Here is a 23,912-nt window from a genome sequence, read left to right on the forward strand (position 1 = left end):
TTCATAACAGAATGTAATTCAAATGACACAACTGTTTCTTTCCTCCTTTCCTAAATCTATTTTAAATGTTACACAATGTGTGTGTACTTTTATCTATTTATTTTTAAGTGTTTGTGTGAAAAAGAAGAGCATGGAAGCACTCGGACTGCATTATAACACATTAGACTATAGTTCCTATGGCGGCTTTATTTATTGAATTACTCCGAATTTCCCTCTTAATAGCCAGTTAAGCGGCAACAGACCCTGGCTAACATCTGGCTGCAATCAGCAGAGGAAATCCGCTTCTTTGCCTTTTGTTCTATTTATTCACAAACCCATGCTGGAATTGCGATGTTTATTTAAAGTAATACTGCCCGTACAACTACTGTACAGAGAGACATTTGGACGTTTTTACACAGAATTACATTTCCTAAACAATTGTCTCTGACAATGCCTGTGGTTATGCTACATTGTGGAGTTGTGGCTTTAATGTTTTGCATGAACAGAATTGTAATTGGGCTGGAGTTTCGCCGTTCTGCAGCAAGTGTATTAGAGACGGGATGCATCAGAGGCTCCCAAAGAAATGCTCTGATTCATCATTTAGCTCAGAGGATACAAGAACGTTTGTGGAGGATTGAATGACACATTTTAACCAGTACTTTAGTGTGTGACTTTCCACTGGCTTATTTGTATTTAATTTGTTGAGGGAGCGTCTCTTGTAACAGACTTCCAAATATTTGTGATAAAATATAATAGCTTCACTAACAGATATACGATCCAAAATACAGCATCCCAGTGAATAAATATTGCTTATGCAATTAGTACAAGTACCACAGTATCATGTTATGAAAAACATGAATTCATAAAACATTCAATCATTCCCAAAAAGGAAAAAAAAATACACAGCACAAAAATGCCAAATGTGGTTTAGTTTTTATTAACACTTTTAAAGTACAACAGTGACTCAGTGAAGGAAAAACATGCTGATCCAGAAACATTATGGAATAGAATTTCCCAGAGACGCAACACATATGAGTGTTTCTGACAGACAGGTCAGAGCCTTGGCCGCATGAAAACATAACCAGTTCAAACGTTTCTTCATGGTGATAAAAACCATATGGATGTCAGTTACACAGCTTAAATAAGCATTTGCACAACTCGCAGGCCAGCTCTGCACACCCGGCTGACTATGAAAATAATTAGTGCGTGAGCTGGAGCCCTTGTGGTGGCTAAGCTCACAGCTAACAACCCCCTGAAGAGCTTCTGTGCGAGCCCCCCTCAAGGTCTGTGCGTATGGAGAGTCTAGAGGGACAAACACAACTGTGGCTTTTCAACAATGCTCTTTCTCCCATTGATGCAACATTTACTTTTAGCGATAATGGAAGAAAGAGTTTTGTAAATGAGCTAAATATGTGACGACCTCATGATAATTGAGTTTTATAGCTTTGCATTTGCCTAAAGGGGAGAAATGTAAAGTGTATTTAGGATTATTGACACAGGATGTTAAATAATCAACAATAAGTAAAAAAAATAAAAAGTTTGGGGAATGGTAAGATTTTTTTTTTCCTTCAATAATGATTCAGCAAGGATGAATTAAATAAAGTGACAGTAATGGTTTTTATGTTATTACAAATATATATATATATATATATATATATATATATATATATATATTTGTAATAACACACACACATCTCATATATAAATAATGATTGCTCAAAATTCAGACAACAGTTATTTTAAATAAGTTATTTATTACTGTTTTTTACTGGTCTATGTATTTTTGATTTTAAAAATGCAGCCTAGGTGAGCGTAGGAGGCTTCTTTCAAAAAACATTGCAAAAATCTCATACCAATCCCAAACTTTTTAAAAGTATAGTTTATACTTAGCAATATGGCAAGAAATTATTACAATATATGAAACATATTGTAAGTAAATATTATTAATAATAAAATTATTAAATACTACTACCAATATATTATATTTAATATAATATTATTAAATACTAATAACAATATATAAATTAAATTAAATGATGTAAATAAAAATAAAATGTGCAATACAATTCTACTATATTTATGTAAATATGACACTATATATATATATATATAAACAGATTTGTTAACTTGAACATTTGGTGTAGAAACTATTTTCACACAGAAATTGCTAGTAAATTTCACGATCAATTAAAAGAAATGGCAAGTAACACAATGAAGTTAGTGTGGAATTTTGACGTAGAAAAACTGAAATAGAACTATCCTTGGAACATATTGCAATAATCTTTATAAAAAAAAAAAAAAAGTCTATATAAAAATAAATCTTACTTTCTATCCATTTTATTCCATCAATCGTTGCTTCTGTTTCTCATCCTGCAGCTCTGTAAGTATTTCAGCTGGTCATCTGTGTGTGTAGTGTGCGAAGTGTCATTTAGTCAGGTAGGCCGCTGTAGTAAAGTGCAGCAGGGCAGACTGTTAGAGGTGAAGAAGAGTGAGGGAGCAGATGGAAGAGCATAACTCTAATGGGATGTGAAAGGGAGAGACCGATAACTAATGTGCTTCCTGTGTTCTCTCCTCTTACTTGTCATCTCTCCCTCTTTCACTCAGAAAGAGCGTCTCTCCATTTCTGGAAATGCCTGCGTGTGCGTGTCCAGTGATGGTGATGATGAAGATGATGTGTCTACTTGTGTGTGAAAGAGTAAAAAAGAGAGTGAGAACGATGGAGATGAGAAGAAGGAAATGAGAGGTGACTGAGATGTTCACTTAGCAGACAGAATGATATTAACAACGACAGACCTTTCTATGTGTATCAGTGGCACATGCATGTGTGCAGTGCTTTCGTATGCGAGTCCGTGTTTTCATGCATATGGTGCTTCTCCTGTGTAATTTCTCATAATGTCTTTGATGAGTTTATTTGTGTAAAAGTTACTGGGTGACAGGCACAGGTGGATGAATGCATGCATGTGAACAGTATGACTGCAGACGTGATGTGATGTGATTTAGCACCGACCTGAATTCAAGACATCACATCACAGGTCTTATTCATTTCATTCCTCAGGATGCCCACTTCTCTAAGAAAAAAGAAAAGATAAGCAGAGAATAATTAAAAGCAACTCAGTTTGTGTTTTGATTCATGGTGTTGTCAAGCCAAAAATATAAAACTACAATTAAAAGGTTTAGAATAATTAAGATTTATTCATGTTTTTGAAAGACGTTTATAATGTTCATCAAGGCTGCATTTATTTGACTAAAAATACAGTGATAGCAGTAATATTATAAATTACTTATTGTTACAACTTTCTATTTATATATATTTTTAAAAATAGCTGTGATAGCTGAATAGCAGACATTACTCCAGTCTTCAGTGTCACATGATCCTTCAGAAATCCTGATTTGGAACTCAGTTATTATTAAGTATTATTGGTGCACAATTATAATTGTTGTTATTATTATCAGTATTATTGTTGTTGTTGTTGTGCCATGATTTATTCAAAATATACAGTAAATCTTTTGTAACATTATCAGTTTCTTTACTGTTACTTTTGATCAGTTTAAAGTCCTTTCTGAATAAAAGGATTATTGTTATTATTATGCCATGATTTATTTAAAATATAAATCTTTTGTAACATTATTAGTGTCTTTATTGTCACTTTTGATCAGTTTAATGTGTCCTTTCTGAATAATAATAATAATAATAATAGTTGTTGTTTATTATTATTTCAAATCTGACTTATCCGAAACTTTTGAATGGTATGTGTCAGAGATTCCACTAACCTATTAATCAGCACAACTGTTTTCAACATTGATAATAATAAGAAATATTAGTATATTAGAATGATTTCTGAAGGATCATGTGACACTGAGACTGAAATAATGGCTGCTGAAAATTTCACTAAAACAGGAATAAATTACATTTTACAATATATTCAAATAGAAAACTTATTTTAAACTGTAATTCTATTTCAAAATATTACTATTTTTACTGTAGTATAAATGCAGCCTTTGTGAGCATAACTAGCTTCTTTCAAAAACATTATTATTATTATTTTTTTTAATTTGAATTATTCCAAACTTTTGACCAGTAATATAGAATAAGGAACCAAATTAAAGAAACAAAGCAACAGAGGCAAATAAAAGTCCCTATCACAATGTGAAATGTCAAGTCACAGCAGGCTGCATACCTACTAATCATATTATAAGAAACAAAAATAATCTCTCTGTCTGTTTCCTCAGTAAAGGCATTAAGTGACCTCCCACTGCTTCTCCAAAGATGTGCGGTAGTGTAAAATTGCTCTGCTGTGTTTGAGCGGAGAGCTTTTTGAAGAAGAGTGTGGAGCTCTGTTGCCTTCTCACCTGCTTTTAAAAATAGAGACAAAGAGGTCACAAAGCTGAATTAATGATATGATTATAGTGTCCACTTAATACCGGTTACCATGGAGCCGACCGCTTGTGGATCATGATCCAAGTCTGAGCATTTGAGACTGACATTATGATGGAAGCCTTTATTTTTACTCACAGACTGAAGCATTGTAATTATGGATATGAGTATCATGAACCATTTGAGGGCTGGTTAGTTTTTGTGCCTGAATTAAAGATGTATGCGAGTATGATTGTACAGTTAGCATATGCATGTGTAAATTTATGAAAATGTAGTTTTTCAAGTTCAACACATTATTGAGTTGAATAAATACCTCAGGTTAACCCCTGAAATCACAAGCATCTAATTTATTTATTTATTTATTTTTTTTTCAGTCATGAAAAACGACCTAATCAAAATGTAAAGCGCAACTCGCTTTTACAACTAAGTGCTTTTCCCCTTTCTCTCTGAAAAGCCTGGCCTCTGCCCAAGAGAAAGCTAGACTTTTATGTCCAACATTAATTTGCTCAGATCAAACCATTTTGCAGACACTTTGCATGACATTTGGCTGGGAAACACAGCACTAAAATACAGCTGAACACAGGCCACAATGAGCCCAGGAAAACCAGCAGGCTTCATTTCATTTAGTCATTACACACGCAGTATGAGACTATTTTGTATTATTGCTATTGTATTCCTGGTTTTGAATTGTTGGAAGCGTATGTGCACACATAGAGATCATGCACCGTGTCTTGTGTGTAACGTGTAATTAATGTACTCATTTAATTAGTCACCTTCCTGTGCACACATACACACAAACCCAGACACACACCATCTCCAACAGTAGAACTGAAGAAAGTATTTCTTTGCCATATTTGCCATTCATTTATTTTTTTTTATTCAGCCCTGCTGACATTTGACCTTTGACATGTGAACTTTTGTGTGCCTTTCCTCCTGCACCAGCTACTAGCTCTTATACATACTGATCCCTGTTTGAATCTACAATGGCTACAGCAGAGTGGTCACCTATGATCAGGTGAGAGGTGCATCACTTCATGCCATAGAGAGGACAGTTTCTCCATATCCAGATCCCATTTTGAAAGGGAAAACCCCTTCAGAGAATTTACACACGTTTGCATTTTGACTCGTATCACTGTCAATACCAGCAGAAATAGCTACTGTGAATGAAATGTTTAATTTTGAGCATATTTGAGTTTAATTAAATACAAATTGCTGGAATCACATCATGCTTTTATCACATTTGCATGTTTAATCAAACTCTGTTCTGATTCATTCTGTGCCTGTGTATTTTAAACATGCCCTGGATAACTCTCAGAGGGACGTAAGGAGAATATGTGGAAGTGCTGATTTACACTGGCAGGAAACATACAGTAGCCAGCTCTCAAGTGTCACATCTTCTAGCGTCTGGGTTTAGCCACGGGAATGCTAATCATCGGGCTATAAAGGCGAGCCTCTGGGTGCACTTTGAGTCTCTCACTGTAAACCAAGTCAGTCAGGGGTCAACATGATGACATCGGATAGTGTGTGTGTGAACTGATGTGGGTTTTTGGATTTGTCCTCTGATCAGATTTATATTCAAAAGCAATGTGTCACATGGGTTCAGCTGTAATGTGTTTATTGAATACTGAGTGGAATCTTGTTCTTTTCTTATTTCTATATATATATATATTACATTTTCCACATACAGGTAGAATTATGAAAACTAGATTTAAAGCTATTACGTCAGTGTCACTTAATTCTTCAGAAATAATTCTAATATGCTGACATGGTGCTCAATTATTAATAACCGATCTTATCAATGTGAACAGGTTTTGCTGCTTGATATTTTTAAGTAACTTTTTTTTTCCAGAATTTGTTTGATGAAAAGAAAGTCAATTGAACAGCATTTATTTTATTTTACTTTTTTGTAACATTGTGTTTTGAAAACATGTTGTAATATAAATGTTTTGACCACTTTTGAATTTAATGCATCTTTGCATAATAATTTCTTTTTGAATGGTATTATATCACGCTTTCCATAAAAATATTAAGCAGCAAAAACGATTTTGAACATAAATGTTTCTTGAGCACCAATTCAGTGTATAGCTTGTTTGCAATCACGTGATTCCGATGACGCGTGAAATGCAACTGGAGGGCAGGAAGTGATTTTTCTCCATAGGAATCACTATCAGAAACTCAAAATGCATGTTTTGTATTGTTTATGGATGCTTAAATCGGTCAAACCGAGAAAACACAAGGAGCTTTTATTGTGTTCAAAAAAAAAAAAAAAAAAAGTGTTGTTCATAAGTAAGAAATTGACTGAAAAATGCAGGAAAAAGTGGCTTGTAAACCTGTGTCTGCTGTCGGGAGGAGCCGAGTCGGATAATGCTCCTGTGTGCAAATGGTTAATATGAGATATAATAATATATTAGATATTAATAAAGAAATATAAATAGGTACAGGGTGACACAGTCAGAATTCACTCAATGCTAAATGCCACACATGGACACGATGTAATGTAAATAAGACATTATACTTTCAGTTATTGATGATAATAATAATAATAATAATAATTATAAATGTTTCTTGAACAGCAAATCAGCATATTAGAATGATTTCTGAAGGACCATGTGACTGGAGTAATACAATACAATACAATTTTAAAATACATACAGAAATCAGCTATTTTAAATTTTAATAATAACAATATTACTGTTTTACTGTATTTTGGATCAAATAAATGCAGCCTCTGTGAGCATATGTTTTCCTTCAAAAACATTAAAAAAATTTAATTATTCAAAAATTTTGGCCGCCAGTGTATGTACATATTACCCTATATATGAATCCCGGAAGAATGACTCCCATTCCCTCTCACTCTCATGTTGTGTTTTTTTTTTGTACAGTAAAAATACAGTACAGATCACAGCGTGCCCATCTTAGTTGAATCAAAATCCAAAATGTAATCACAATCTTTGAGAGTAAAAAAAACATGTAAATTAAACCCTGAGGCTCGTGACGATACATTGATGTCCTAAGACATGAAACAATTGGTTTGTGCAAGCAGTATTTTTATCACGCGTCAAACTACGCCAGAGCACGTACAGACGTCACGCACCGGATGCCATGCACGCGCTCAGGGCAGTTGGACATAGTGGTGTATTAGAGGTAAAAAAATATAAAAATACTGTTCAGTTTCTCACACAAACCAATCGTTTCATGTCTTAGGACATCAATGTATCGTCATGAGCCGCAGGGTTTAATTTGGATTTGTCTGTGCATGTTTTTTTTACTCTCAAAGATTGTGTGCCCATTGACTTGCATTATAGGACTGACAGACTGCAACGGTTTGAGTTAAAAATCTTCGTTTGTGTTCTACTGAAGAAACAAAGTCACTTACATCTTGGATGCCCTGGGGGTAAGTAGATAAACATCAAATTTTAATTTTTGGGTGAACTATCCCTTTAACGTTAGCTAATTTTAGCCATAGATACCTTGCTGAAGCACAAGATAACATTAACATTCTGCTTGACCAGATGAAAATTGTAACTTAATGAGTGTATGACAACCAGAAAATTAACGTTTTTGTCTTTATTTGAATTGGGGTGAATACTTAGGGACATTTTGCTCTGTTTTGTTTGGATTCAGGAAATGTAATAAAATAAATGATATTGCCCATCCTCTCAGGATACCTGGAATCAGTGTTTCAAGTACCCCAGGCACATCGTTTTTCCATTTTTGAAGCATAAACCCCATAAAACCGATGCAAGCTTCGGATCTTCTAATGTTTCTCTATGGCGCTGAAACCTACAGATCGCTCCCTGTGCAACTAATACTCGACTGCCATTGGCTAGTCTGCGTTCAAGGGGAGGGGCTTACTGATAGGTCAGTTGGCGTTTGTTGGGTCGTGGAATGTCTGAGCAGTGTGAAATGATTTTCCAACAAACGACAACAAACTCTGATATAGTCTGATGTGGCCACAAACCGTTGCCATGGCGATGCACATATTTCACTTAAAGCAAGCTTCAACCATGGCCTCTTTCATTTTATTTGCCGTCTTTCAGGCGAAGAATGACACGCAAAGACATTAATAACAGTAAAATTTTGATTGTGGCTACAGGATCATCCTTTTCTTCCCCAGTTAGACTTATCTACACCAGACGCGAGCGGCGCGACACTACAAAATACATTGAGGTTCTATTGATTATAATCAGTGACATTGTCTACACTGGATGTTTTACTTGACTCTCTTTGACTTGAAGTTTGTTGGTGTTTGTTGGGGCAGTGTGAACATTAGTTATTTTTCATAAAATTCTAAATCCAACAGCCAACTTGAGCCAACTTGTTTGTTGGCGTTTGTCTGTGCGGTGTGAACTGGCCTTAATATTTGGTTGCCTATTGGTTGTTTCTTTCTATATCAATAACATTAGCAGTCCCTATTATATTGCAAGTATGTTTATTCTTATACCTTCACTTTCTCTCTCTCTCTCTCTGTTATTAAACTCTCCTAGAGTGTTTCGAGGTGAGGCTTCTGCTTAGGAGGGCTGAAAAATAGATGGAGCAGAGAATGTCAGCGTAAGATAAACACCAGCATAGTGAAGTGGCTCTCACACGCTTGACAAGACAGCAGAAAGAGAGCGGAAAAGAGGAAGAGAGGTTGATCTTTTAGGCCAGATGTGGCTCTGATGCGGCTGAGCTTTGATTTTTTTTTTCTTTTTTTTTGCTCTCCAGCACTTTACTAGTTTGTAAACCCTTATTATTTTGTTCCAGAACTTCTAATCTCCCCTCCTCCTTGTGTCACAGTCACCATGTCTTTTATTACAGTTTCCAGAGTCTGATTTCCAGGGTTGGGTCTTTTGACAGGTGGCTGATGGGAGTTTGTGTGCATAATGAGGAAGGAAGTCTGACAGAGAGAGGTTGTAGCAGCGTTACATCACACCTAATTAATAAAGCAGGCCTGCACAAATACCAAAAATAAAAAAATAAAAAGTGTGATTAATGGATTAATGTCATCGCTGGCACACAGCCGTAGCATTAATGACCGCATGGGGTAAACACACAAACACACTCCGAGGCGCTTTATCTCTCTACATCACTTAATGCATTCGATCCTTTATTATGAATAGAAGAAGGGAAAACAGCCACAATAAAAAAGGATGTAAGAATGTCATACACAAGGGGGAAAAACGGCCAAGCGGAATGTAAAAAGACAGCAGCTATATTTAAACAGCAGTATAATGACAGCAAGTTATAAAAAGTTATGAAAACACATTTCGGATTATCCCGCTCCAACTCAGTCACAATCAGTGACTCACCCCGATCCCTGAATCATGACACTCATTCCAATGGATATAGATTGCGCTCTCTAGTAATATCAACCTCATGGGAGCAGAATACTGGGAGGAAACCCAGTCAGGAAGCCAGAATGAGTCAAGCTCCATCTGCTCTATAAAAACACACATATGCCTTGATTGGAACGGTTGGATTTTACTAACAATATACGGTTGTATTGTATTCTGCATTTCTTTAAAGTCTCCCTGCACCCAAAACACCTTCTGTTATACCAAAACATGTGGTAAATTATATTAAAAATCAGACGTTTTTGGTCAATTAAACCTCAGCGATGCTTGAGACTCAAATAACGACGGCCTTGTTTGATGGTCAGTCCTGTTGACCTTGTAGGTCTGCATTTCAGAGTCTGCTTGCATCATTATTAGTGCCAAAACAGAGCCGGGGCTATTAGTTATTCCGTTAGGAGCTGTGAGCCGGGCCGGCCGTGTTTGTCTGGTTTTCATTGGGGTAAACATTTGTTCCAGTTGTAGATGTTGTGCGGCAGGAACATGAATCAGGGACGAGAGGCGGAAAGAGCTCTGACAGCTGCAGCTCATTACCACCACCATTACTGCTATAGGGGGCTGCTGGGGGAAATTCCTCCTTCCAGGGAAAACGTTCCTGTTTACCATACAGTGCCGTGGATCAGGTCCCGCACACAGAGATGCAAGGCAATCACATGCAGGCTTACGCACACTCACAAAATGAATGAAAATGTGCCGTTTTGCACACACACACACATACACACACGATTTCTTATGTGTGGTCACACTCAAATACGCACATGGACGCGTGTACACACAGACACACTCGCTTCCTCTCCCACACTCATAATGTACACTCTCACACACTAACAATCAGTCTTTCTTGTGAGCTGATACTAGTACCTCCACCCCAACCGCTCCGTGTCCCTCACACACACACTCACATGTTCCTTCAATCACGACTGACTCATGCCTGCTTTACGTCATTCTGTCCAATCAGACAGAGTTCCACGAGCCCATTAAACTGAAAGTTGTTTTCTTTTACTTGGTCATTCTTTCACCACTACATCAAAGTCAAACATTCAGTCATAATCAAGCTCTTCACCCACATCTGCTCGTTCATTGTATAATCACAGTCACCCATCATAGATCTTCAGCACAAACACACATCGCAAATCTTTATCTCACTCAGAAGCTTCAATCGCTGTCTGTTTCGACAATGATAATCTGCAAAAAATGCTTTCAAGATCAAAACACTGCATACGGTCAATACTGGCGCTAAGATCAAACTAGGAACTATTGAGCTAAAAAATGTCATTTGAACCGATTTGTTTGATATGTAACCTAATTGTTGTGAATTAAAAGAAGAAAGAATAGACTGTAATGGTCTACTTGTTTATCATTTTCTATTTATTTATTTGAATATTCATACAATGTGTTTAATACACCTTTGTGTTGAGCATGCTTTAATTTCAGCATTAAAATTAATTGATAATTAATTATCAATAATTATCTTAAAACATCACATAATTTGACCTGTGACTTACCAAAATTGTAATGATATTTGTAAATTAATAATTCATGATATTTTAAAATAAAATGAAAAACAATGAAAAGAAAAAATATATATAATAATAATAATAATAATAATAATATTATACACACATATATATATATATATATATATATATATATATATATATATATATATATAAACTTTCTTGGGAAAAAAGTTACTTTTACTTGATTGCACCACGTGCAATTTTTAGAATTATAAAATGTTTGTTGAAAATTGTATTACATTTTGAAAACCAAATGTAACAAACATTCTAGAATTTGACACAAGGAATAGTTAAAATCTAAAAAATAATATTTTGTCATCATTTACTCACTCTCATGTTGATTCAAACTGCATGGCTTAACACAGAAGATATTTTGAAGAAGGTTTCACTGTATAGACAACAAAGGAGATATTTCTCAAAATATCTTTTGTGTTCCACAGAAAAAAGAAAGAGATGAGGGTGAGTAAATGTTGATTTTCATTTTTAGTGAAATATAACTTTAAACTAAATTTGTTCAAATATTTATTTCCTGTATTGCAGATGCTCTTATTTGTCATTGACCCTGACATCAAACCTCTGAAGTAACACATTTCTTCCAATTGTTCCTCTTCTTCCAATCTAACCTGCACCTGATTTTACAGTTTTGGCTTTGATGACTACAACATAGGCCTAAGCCACAGCTGATAGAACTGGGTAATGTTTTAATTTTTCTGCTGCTCTCCTTGAAAGCATAAATCAAAAGAGATGAAAAAGCATCACGTGTTTTGACTGCTCCCTCCTTCTCTGACCTATGCCAATTTTTATCTCAACCTGCTTTAACTTTGTAGATCAGACTTTAATTTTGAAGCGGGTCTGTGGGACAGTGATGAATTGGATATATCAAGAAGGGCTTAAATTACCCTCTCCCTGGTGGCAGAGGATGGGAAGGTGCCGGAGAAAGAGGTATGAGTGCGGGGAGGGGGGCGCTCCATGACCTAGTAACAGGCAGAGAAAGAGGGCTGGTCAGCACTTGCCCTCTCAACCCTGCAAGCTAGCACACCCAGAGAGAGAGAAGGAGTCAGAGAGCGAGAGAGAGAGAGACAAAAGAGCAGCCCCCAACACTTAAGGTTCCTCTTCTGAGGAAGAAGGACATACCAGAGTATGAGACACACATCAGCGGTAAGAGGCAGAGGAAATATTGTGCCTCTCTGAAGAGGCCAGCAGTCCTTTTCTTCCTCTGAGAGCACTTTAACTTTCTGGGCTGAACAACAATTGTGAGCCAAACTAGATGCATGGTGAACCAGTTCTAAATGTGGCATAGTTACCATACACACACACACACACACACAAACACAGTGTGTATGATGCCAATTCTTGAAATTTAGACATACTTTTTTTATATAACCTACATTAATAATGCAAACTAATTACCGAAACACTATGCTTTTTGTTCAAAATCTAAATCTAATTCAAAATCTAAGGAGGTACGTGCTTATTTATTTATTTTTTAACTCTGGACCACAAAACCAGTCTTAAGTCGCTGGGGTATATTTGTAGCAATAGCCAAAAATACATTGTATGGGTCAAAACGATTGTTTTTACTTTTATGCTAAAAATCATTAGGACATTAAGTAAAGATCATGTTCCATGAAGATATTTTGTAAATTTCCTACTTGAAATATATCAAAACTTAATTTTTGATTAGTAATATGCATTGCTAAGAACTTCATTTGGACAAATTTAAAGGCAATTTTCTCAGTATTTAGATTTTTTAGCACCCTCAGATTTCAGATTTTCAAATAGTTGTATCTCAGCCAAATATTGTGCGATCCTAACAAACCATACATCAATGGAAATCCTATTTATTCAACTGATGTATAAATCTCAATTTTGAAAAAAAAAATTACCCTTATGACTGGTTTTGTGGCCCAGGGTCACATCATTTTATACTTTATATCTAGCTGTAGATTGCATTAGTAAAAAACAAAAAACAACAAAAAAACCCTAAACATTAAGAATCAAAGACACATCAAAACTATGTAATTTAAATAACTATGTAAGAGTGCATTTTTTTACAAAATACAATATATATATATATATATATATATATATATATATATATATATAATTTAAAGTATCTTAATCTGCACTGCATTACTTGCTACATCCCAGTTAATTTTCAATGAGTGTTGAGCAGAACATAAAGAAAGTGTAATGTAAAACCATGACAGATAAGTGATACAAAAAAAGTAATATTTTGTGTGCTTGACGTGGGATCTGCCATATCTAGAATATAGGCACTTGCTACAGAGTAAATGTTTTGCCTCTCTTGAGGAGATCTCTCTGATGCCTAGCCTCTTTACACACACTACTAGGAACAAGTGTGCCGTGAAGATGCGCGGTGCAGGAGAGCGTGAGCTCCAGAAGCGGGAAATCTCCTCTAGTTCTAATTACGACACATGCTTTTTATAGCTGGCCAGGATCTAGTCCTAGCTATTGTTTTCAGAGGGTAAGGGTGTGACGGTAAAGACACTCACCCTCTTCACACCACAAAAAAATTAGCCGGGTACCAAGCTGAGCTTGTGTTATGTGGGTCTTGCCTGATCAGACCACGGATCAGACAGACCCCGGCCTATAGCACAGCTGGGTCTCCTAGTCTCATGGGTGGTGTCACCGGATATTAACCTTTATTCATAAGATATGTTCCTTGAAACAATGAGTGCCTGCTGCTCCCCTGGGCCTAACCTGTGTATGTTGTGCTCTGATATATTATAATGGTGTATTTACTATTTTAAATTGTATCATATTGCGTTGGGTTTAATGATGAGAGTAACTCAGGTTAGAGCAGTCTTAATTCAACCTCAACTTCAACTTTAACTTCACCTCTCATCCTCTGAGTGATGACTAATGCTCTCCACTCATATATCGATCACATCCAACATCCAACTGTGCCTCTGCTCCATATAAAACTGCTTTTGTTGTTATGATAACGGTACAAATGATCAACATCAGTAACACAGAAGTAACAAGCATTACTAGGATCTTCTTCAAGGATTTATTTCTACTTAATAAATAAATAAATAATTAATTGAATTCTTTTAGCATTTTAAAACGGATTAAATTTGCACACCTGAAACACCCAAATCCTGCTATTCTACCTTAATGTGAAATGCTTCAAACATCACTTATGGGATGACTAATGTTCATTTAAATGACTAGTTAGCTAGTCAAAATAACTACAGAGGACTCCGCTTGGATTCCACATAACAAACAGAGTAAACTTAACAGTCCTTCAGTAGAGCAGGACTAAATCATGGTCCTCATATCGTTTGTCACGTTAGTTACTTGGCACTCCTCTATATGATCGTACTGAGATACTGGATGAATTGCGATCCCTCCTGTAGATCTGTGTCGTGTCCGTTTGTGTACAGAGAGAGAAATCACAAAAATGGAAAACAGGTGTTAAACTGGAGAGGGATTGTGAGGCGTCTGGAATTATGTTGAACTTTTTGTTTGCATTTTGTAGTATTCTGCAATGAGACAATCAACCTCAAAACAACCAAAGTGTTTTTTAATAATTAATTATTCTTGCAACTTTACGAAAGAGCTGAATTGATTGAAGCTGTTATACGCTGCTGACGTTTTTATTTCCTCTCGCAAAATTTTGCGTAAAAACACTGAAATGAAACATTGCGTGTAGGGCAGTGATTGCTTAGATTAAATTTAATACGTTCCTTTTTTGACACCCCTTTTTTTTCTTTCCTTCTTTTTTTCCTAACACAAGATATATGTGTAGACGAACAAGGAAAACAAAAACAACAACAACAACAGCAAAAAAACGTACAGATATTCACATGCCTGTAAAATAGGGCGCAATAAACACAGCACTTTTTCCCATGTTAACTTGCTCTTCTCTAATTTCGTGCTTGCATCGGACACTTTTGGAAACCAGACTGAAAGAAATGTTAGAGCTGAGGCTAAAATCTGGAGAAATTAAATTCAATAATCTCCCGCATTTAGACATATGTGTAATTAAAATAGGCTGGAACTTTCCAATTAAGTATTAGTTTAGACTATAAAACATATAGGATAAATCTAAGATTAAAGTCATGTTGGGGTAATGCTGCTGCAGCTTTAATGACTCGTATCCACTGGGGCTATTTCAGACTTTGCTCTCAGTTTAAAGGTAGAGACGAACTCTCAAATCTCTGCGGTTCGTGAGAGTTGCTGTAATATGCGGAGGCAAAGAAAAAATGCACATTTTAGACTTTTAATTTTTTTTTCGTACTATCACGTGGTGCTTTTTCTTTTTCTGAATTTCAAAGTTTACTGACTTTTTGGAGTATTAGACCGTATTTTCACAGCGTTTGTTCTTGCTCAGATTACACTTGCATTCATTTCTTCATTTTCGACTGGAAATTTTATGTAATGAAAAGTTCCTTCTTAAAACTGAACTAACAGCAGTTTATTAACCAGGAATGTTTAACAAAACCACCACGAGCCATGCTATTGCGGCAAATAAAACATATTAGCGTTCCTGTTGTCTTCAGCGAGATGTGGCAATTAAAATGAGCCTCCAAGTGGTACTAAATAACTCATTGTTTATGATACAAATATTCTTTCTCTCTCTTTCTCTATAAATAGTTGCAGAAATGCCTACTGTAATTATAAAACAAAATGAAACAAACATTCACAGAAATTAAGATAAGCATAATTTAATAGTGAAGGATTCATTAAAGTATAAAGTTTATCTCAAGTTTTAAGAATGATGTCTAAGTTCATTTACAGTCTTAGAAACTCTCTTCTCCTTCAACAACAATAAATCACAAGCCTGATTATCTTACGATATGGAAGGCTGTGAATTGTTAATACTAATACTAAAATTAATAATTATAATAATGTTTAAGTAAAAAAAAAAACACACTTTACGACTTTATAAGCTGTAAAGATTTGTCAGGCCTATGTTTCAAGTTAAACAGATGTCTCTAATTTTGACATTAAAAACAGTGGTAATTTGATATTTTAACAGACAAAGGATACAGACAAAACATACTATTAAACGCATGAAGGATATACACATGGAGAAAGCCACAGAAAATAAAGTGAAACAGACAATGACGTACCTTTTCTTCTCTTTGGATAACTGAGCACAGTCACGGTTAGTGCTGTAATTTTGAACAGAAATAACACTGTAAAACTTCCTAAGTCGATGTAATTTAAAATAGTACATTTTTGGGATTTTAGGATAAGCACATAAAAGGGGGCGGATACAATGAACTGCGCGCTCACGTTCATACACTCATGCAGCTGTTCTGTGTTCTACACGCGCGCACACACTCAGTAAATGACTTGTAGTTATTATTACATAGATGCAGTTTCCTCGTCTCCGTTACTTGTATTTATATATTTTTCAATTTAGATACCTGCATTTATCTACACTTATGAAAAAGTAAATATCTGAGGGAGAGTTTTACCTGTTTAATAGTCTTTGAGACTTAAACATATCCTCATTACTCCAGTTTATTACTTTGTGCTTATTTTACTTTTACAGACAATATAACTTTGGAAAAGTCAAATTAAATTCGCGGAACTTCAAGAAACTTTGATGATATAATCAAAGTAGTTTCGCTGGTAGTCACATGCTTTTACACTGAGGCAATAAGTGAAATATGGCCCTAAACCTAAACACTACAGTTCAGAATATATTTTTTTTACGCGGTAATTTATAGAAAATCGAAGGACTTCACATCAATACAAGACAAATACATTCACCTCACTCAGACTTTACAACTGCCGAAAAGACAAAAAAAAAAAAAAAAAAAATCAATTTAAATCATAAGAATAATAATAACAAAATAAAGAGCAAAACATTATTTGCATCAACTTGTTTGAGTTAAGAAAATCTTTTAGAAAATGTTTTAACTACATTTTTAAACATTTACGCGCTGCCATTACTCGTCTGCAGGTTATTATTAATAGTTGCAGCAATAATATAGGCTAACTTGTGGGTAATAAGAGAGAAATATTCGTCCACTAAAGTTTCAAAATACATCGTCACGCATATACTCGGTGCAGCTTTCCGATGCACCATTCGCCTATAGCAATTTTATAATGCATTATTTCTCCTAGGATATAACATAGGAAAGCACCCCCCACTAAACACTCTAATCTTGCTTTATCAGTCGTTTGATGAAGAAGGGAAGCTGCCCGTAGTTAAAGCGACTCCGTGCGGCGTGTGTGTGTCTGTGTGTGTGTGTGTGACACTGATGGATGCGCCAATGGTTAGACGGACAGATGCTTGGGCGGATCTAACGGCATGCACACACGAGTGAGTGAGATCGGGCAAAAACATCCTGGATCCGTGAAAGACTGCTCTTCCCTTTCAATCTGCCCATGTGAGCTCGGCGCGCGGACACTGAAGAGATTCTGGACATTGTGGTTTTATTGAACGTTACGACTCCCATTTTCCCCCTTCCGAGGGCTCGATGCGATTCCCTTTGCGGTCAGATGTGAGAGGAGACAGCACGATCGCGAGGCGAAGACGCGGACTTTAGTGGAAGAGGCAGTGTCTGACAACTCACCCTCAGCTAGTAAACAGAGAGAGGACACAGTTCCCATCTCCCCCTCTCATCCAATACGGACAACTTCGCCCTTTCTCCACTACAAAGAGTTCACACTTTACGCTTGCAAAAACGAAAAAGAAAAACCTCTCTCTTTATAACAATGTTGTTGTTGTTTTTTTTAGTAGTAGGTGCCATGATGATGGACATATCTGGAAAATGTTGATCATCTTACCGTCTTAAAAGTCCATTCTGTGAAGAAAGCGTTTGATAACGGATTTTCAAAAGTGACATTACAGGAGAGCGCGAGAGGAAGACGCGTCTGGTTCGCCCGTTGCTGTTTTTAAATACCTGCTACGAGCCCCACAAAGAAGGCTAAAAAGTGCTATTAGCGGCCAAGAAAGTGTTTGGCAATAGCTCAGTGATCCATGCTCTCGCAGCAGCAGCTGAGGCGCAGCCCGAGTCCATCCCCTCCTTCTGATGTGCGTTATTACAAGCAGGAATACCCAATCAAACACCTATCGCATCGATTCTCTCAGCGGATTCCCAACGCGCGCGGACAAAATAAGCAAACGAGGCAGCGCGCGGGCGACAAGTCCGTCCATCTCCTTCTTCAAGCTTTTTGTCTTTACCTCGGTTTGTTTATTATAAAAGAGATGGACGTTTGAAAGGCGGCGGGCACTTGGAGTCTTTGGGATTTTCACAGAAAGCTATCGGCGACAGCTACGCGATTTTTTTATTTATTTTTTGGCTTTTCAAATTGTATGCGATTACTCGGACCGGATTCCTCATGGATAACACGTTTATTCAAGCGACCGAGTAAGTAAAGCTTTGCTCTTTGCCTTCGTGAACCATTAATAAATGCGACTGCTGCCTGTCTTGCACGCGTTTTTACGCTTAAACAAAAACATTAACTCAGCCTGTCGATTTGATATACACCTATGTAAGTGTCAATCATTGCATTTCTATAGTGTTGTGTTTGTGAGCTGCTACTTTTACTATTAGAGTGCATTGGGGTTGGCTGCGGTAGGGAGAGATAGAGAGAGAGAGAGAGAGAGAGACATATGCCTACCCACATGACATGAGCTAGCTAACCCATTCGAGATGGAAGGAGTTAATATGACAGTGCTTGATGTTTGCCTCTGTTTGCCGACTTTGAGTGACGCGATCATTTCGTTTTCCTTTAAGCTTGCCTGTTGCAGCTTCCAGCGCGGAGTGAGTGAGAATCGCACTGAGGCACGAGCGGTTTTCCTCCCCACTGTAACGGCTCGACTCTCCGTCATATCCAAAAGACTCGCGGGGGGAAAGAGAAAGAGGAAAGAGGGGGAAAATCCCGCTTCGTCTTCATCCTCTTCAGATCTTGGCGTCTGATTTTTGGGTTTGAAAACTGCCGATACATGTCAGGCGTGTGAAAGCGCCCCAGGTGCCGTGTATCAGAGCAGAAGCGGAGCAGCTCTCGGGATCTCAGGGGCTCCTGAAGAAAAAAAAAAAAAAACCCTGAAAGAGAAACATGCCGCGGAGGAAACAGCAAGCGCCCCGGCGCTCGGCAGGTACGGCTCTTCTTCTTCTTCATTTGCTCTTCTTCACCTCTGTATTTTTAGTTTTTTTTTTTTTTTTGCGCTATTTTCATAGCAACGCTGAACGTGTGTGTGTGTGTGTGTGTGTGTGTGAGAGAGAGAGTGTGTGTGAAATGATCTGGAATTATCCACTGCTCCTTTACTTAGCGAAATGATGTGTAGTCTATACGAAAAAAAAGTTTTTTTTGTTTTTTTTTTTTTTGGAAAGGTTGTCTTTTTATTAAGTTTGTCATGTTAGTGTAGAAGCTCATTTGAGGCCACACTTCTTTTAAGCACAGTAGTCGACTGGCTGAATAAGAATAACAATGTTTAACTTTATTCCCGTGAATACTGACTATTTTCCTCGCGTAGTTTTCGTACTTTGGTCAGTCCTCATGCAGCTGAAGCTGAGTCGACTGTAAGTCTTTTGATTGTTCTCTCTTTTACACCGCTCTCTTTCCTCGTAGGGCGTAGATATTGACTCCATGAATTAGAGATCTATAAAGAAGCGCAGGAAAAAAGGGCTTGGGTGTCAGCTGACTGTCATGACTCTCTTTGATGCTCGCCTTCGCTGTTTTTGGGCTTTTTGTGCGAAAACATTTGATCACAAAAAGCCAACTTTATTTTCTTTTTTTATCCCTCCTCTCCGTTTCTGGGAAAGACTCAAAGATTATTTTGTAGCCGACGCACGAGGGGTCTAAGAAGAGCCTTTAATGGACAATTGCCATCTTTGATTTGACGGCTGATTGATTGCCTGTCATCCGGCTGCTCTTTGATCTATTCATTCCTGATAAACATCAATAAATCCCTCGCCATGGCAACGCACAACCCCGTGACGTCACGTCTGCTCTGACAACCACCCATTAAAACATCTTTAATTGCCGCTTTTCTACTTTTTTTTTCTTTCTTTCACATAGGCCGGGCACAAGGCCACATTTACTTCCGCTGCTCAAAGACCACTAACACGAGGAACATGAAAAACAGACCGTCTGAAGACGATAGGCGACATCTAAAACTCTTTTGCTTCATTTTTTTTAACGAACTGCCTAAAAATAACATATCATCGGATACCTTATGACATTTTGATTGTTAGTTGACAAATTCGTAACAAGGAAAAATGATGTAGTCAAAGAAACAAAAATAGAAAACTGTCTGCTTAACTGTTGCTAATGTCTTTTCAGGCCTACATGGTAGCCACTTTTTTAAGCAGTGACTGTAGTGATAAAAACTAGAATACGTACATCTTGTGATTTTTGAATCCTTGTCTAAACTTTGCTTGGAGACACAAGAAGTCTTTGTTTATTCATGGATGAATTACAGACTGTTAGTGTACGATAGACGGCTAAATATTTACCGCTTAAACATTTTCAGGTGAAGATCTTATCTAAATAAAAATAGGCAGACTATTGACAATCAGATTCAACAGTTGCATACAGTTAAGTGTTTATGCATAAGTCATATAGAACAGATCCATACTGTTTGTTCAACACCGATGCTCTTGCATGCATACGAATATCATTGGAGTGCGATACACTCATAAACGGTCCAATAGAGGGCACACCTACAGTCCTACAAAAACACACACACGCACACACATACACAAAACTAATAACCTAATCTGGAGACGGAAGAATGGTTTGCTCCATCAGTCTGACCCGTCAAAGCAACTTTGTTTCATATTTGATTTAATTGTCTCTCCTTTGACAGCCACATTCATCAATAGCTCTAATGGTCAATCAGAAGTTGGCAGAGTGAGTGCTCTCATTTTGTACCCCCTCCTCTCCTCTCCCAATACGATAGGCTTGTGCTTTACTTTATCAAAATGCTTTAGCCTAATGGACGCGCAGAGGTAGAGGGAAGGAGGGAGGAGGGGAACAAGGGTGACTGAGAGGCTTCTCATTTCAGAGGAGTGAGAGAGAGAGAAAATCAGGCATTTATGCCTTTGATGAGTGGATGAAGACAAATACAAGAGCAGGCTGTGAGGCTTTTTTTCTCTCTTTAGACGAGGCAACTTCCTGTGATTTTTTTTTTTTTTTTTCTTTAACTCCCTCTCTACTTTCTTCAAACCAATGCCCCTCCCCTCCGTCTCTCTCTCTCTTCTTCTCACTCCATCCCTCCCTCCCTCCCAGCAGCCCTCACAGCTGCAAGTTATAAGGTTGACGACTGCACTGTGGCATACAAAGAGTGATGACAAATTGATTGCGCCGTCGTGATGGAAAGAGCAAAGGAAAGATGGCAGATGATGGGCCTTGATTAGGAACTTTGGGAAATCCAGTCCCCTGCAACCTTGAGCTTTGCATGAGAAAATTTCGCCCTCCCTCACATTTTCTGTCTCTTTTTTTCTCGCTCCCTCGTTCTGTCTCTCCCTACCTCCCTCCTCCCAGCAGCCCTCACAGCTGCAAGTTATAAGGTTGACGACTGCACTGTGGCATACAAAGAGTGATGACAAATTGATTGCGCCGTCGTGATGGAAAGAGCAAAGGAAAGATGGCAGATGATGGGCCTTGATTAGGAACTTTGGGAAATCCAGTCCCCTGCAACCTTGAGCTTTGCATGAGAAAATTTCGCCCTCCCTCACATTTTCTGTCTCTTTTTTTCTCGCTCCCTCGTTCTGTCTCTCCCTACCTCCCTCCTCCCACCAACTCTGGAAGGCCCGCTCAGCCGTAGAAAAAGAAAAGTTGTTTTGCCAGCTTCATTAGTGTTCACCTAATTAGCTGTAAAGCTGATGGATTCCTGACAGGCCTAATGATTGGAGATGACAAGCTCCGCACACTGTCATCCAGCCCAATTAGGTTTGCAGCTAGTTTGATGTAATCAAGTTGATATTACACAGTCCTCCATGCCTTTAGTTGGTGCACTAACTCAATTTGCTGCTGCAGGTGACAAATGGGCCGGGGTACCTGGGTAATCATGTTGGCTGGAATAGAGCACTTTTAATGGTCAAGAGACTAAGAGCAATAATAGCGGTGAGGTGACAAAACAGAATCAAAAGGTGCAGAAAAATCATGTTGTGAAAGGAACGGGGTGGAAGTGCGTCACGGGCTCATGCGCACCTTTGTCGTGATTTTTTTTTTTTTTTTTATAGTGGGGAAAACTGCCTGCTATCCATTTGTTCAGTCTACTCTATCTATCTCTTTTTTTTTAACAGACAGACACAGCACTCTCTGTCTAGCGAGGGTGATTCACCCCCCGCCAAAAAAAAAAAAAAACCACCCATTCAAATGCAGGCAATGCAGCGTACACACCGTGTTTTTGTTCACAGGCTTCAAAGCTTTTGCCAGACCAAACATATCAATTGTTTTGGGGAGTCGAAGAGAACATCAAACTTTTTTTCCCCCCAGCCATCTCTTTGTCCGTCTCATTTTTTAATATCAAAGTTAGCTACTAAAGCACACCATTGATGGAAACTTCCACGTGCCCTCAATACCTAAACTTACAGTCTCCATGTTGACATGTCGGTCCCAGCTCTTAGTTTGGTGAAATGTAATCTCTGTACGTGCATTTGAACCAAGCGTATTTGATGTATGAAGACAGATTATGTTGATATCAGTCATTATGATAGCATTCATAGTGTGTTTAAAGTTAGTTTATCTCATCTGCGTTAGAATAAATGCTAACTCTCAGCATTGTGTTTAGAGCGGCTAAATATGATTTATAAAAATATTTGGGTTGTGACGAATGTAACGGAGGCTGCACTGAGATGGATTGCAGTTGGGGAAAGGAGCTGATTTCTGTGATTTTGTGTGTGTTTGATTGATTGCAGACAGGGAGCAATGATTAATCAAACTCAAAGCCTGTTCCGGCGAGGGTGTGGAGCGTTGGATACGTGAGATCATATGGGGAACACCGGTGGGCTCGTAAATACGGTCACATGCACATAATCATCACCCACATGTATGCTTAGATGGAACACGTAGGGTTAGTTATGATTAGTATAGACAAACTCTCTGAGAGAATATTATAATGGTTGGCGGCGTTGAAGTTTTCGAGTTTTTTTCTGTGTTTGTGAAATGTCCTTTGACTTCTTTGCAAATTAAGAGTCATCCACTTTGGTTAAAGATTTTTTTCTTCTTCCCCTGCTGCAATTTAATTACTTAAATTATAATGAAACATCATGGTGACTTGATTATGTTAATTATCCTTATTAAAACCTAGTCATGATAATCATATGCATTATTAAGAAAAAAGAAAATTATGTCATGTACACCACTGTCCAGAATTACATTTTGCTTCTCAAGCGAATGGATTTTTTTAGTTTAATATATACAATTATTTAATTCACAAAATTATTAATCAAAAGTGTGCATACTAATGCAAATCCAGACGGATAGAATTTTAATCTAAATGTTATGCATGCAATAATCGTGAGAGTAAAATCTTCAAATCTAACAGGAAATCTAATTAAATATCATCTGCAGCTCTTTTATAGGGATTTGAGTATTTCTGTGTCAGTTTTCCTTATCTGACAGCATTATGGATGTAACATTTCATTATAACTAGATGGTCATTTTAGAAGGAGAGGGAGCAGCTTTTTACTTTGCCGGCTGGATATATTGTTACACTGAAATTATAAGTTGTTGTAGTCGCAGATTTTTCCTTGCGTTTATTTA

At 37.3% G+C, this 23,912-nt stretch overlaps 1 protein-coding gene and 1 long non-coding RNA gene across 5 annotated transcripts in view; one reads left to right on the forward strand and one right to left on the reverse strand.

Moving 5' to 3' along the window:
• Positions 1 to 1,759: 1,759 nt before the first annotated feature.
• On the reverse strand, positions 1,760 to 18,122 carry LOC131543973 (uncharacterized). Of its 4 annotated transcripts, none has more exons than XR_009272003.1 (3): positions 17,982 to 18,079; positions 16,310 to 16,351; positions 1,760 to 3,047 (listed from the first exon to the last, which is right to left on the reverse strand). It is a non-coding gene; the product is annotated as an uncharacterized LOC131543973 (long non-coding RNA). The 4 variants fall into 4 exon arrangements; XR_009272001.1 differs by having other exon boundaries at positions 1,760 to 4,329; positions 17,982 to 18,069; XR_009272004.1 differs by lacking the exon at positions 16,310 to 16,351 and having other exon boundaries at positions 17,982 to 18,122.
• Positions 17,989 to 23,912, forward strand: part of tshz3b (teashirt zinc finger homeobox 3b) — a 36,595-nt gene continuing 30,671 nt past the window's right edge. Inside the window, exons 1-2 of the mRNA XM_058781818.1 lie at positions 17,989 to 18,565; positions 18,935 to 19,296. Of these exons, the coding sequence (XP_058637801.1) occupies positions 19,257 to 19,296 (40 nt within the window). The 5' untranslated portion in view covers positions 17,989 to 18,565; positions 18,935 to 19,256. The remainder of the gene's footprint in view (positions 18,566 to 18,934; positions 19,297 to 23,912) is intronic.

Source organism: Onychostoma macrolepis, chromosome 07, assembly GCF_012432095.1.
Source record: "Onychostoma macrolepis isolate SWU-2019 chromosome 07, ASM1243209v1, whole genome shotgun sequence".
Taxonomy (NCBI): Eukaryota; Metazoa; Chordata; class Actinopteri; order Cypriniformes; family Cyprinidae; genus Onychostoma; species Onychostoma macrolepis.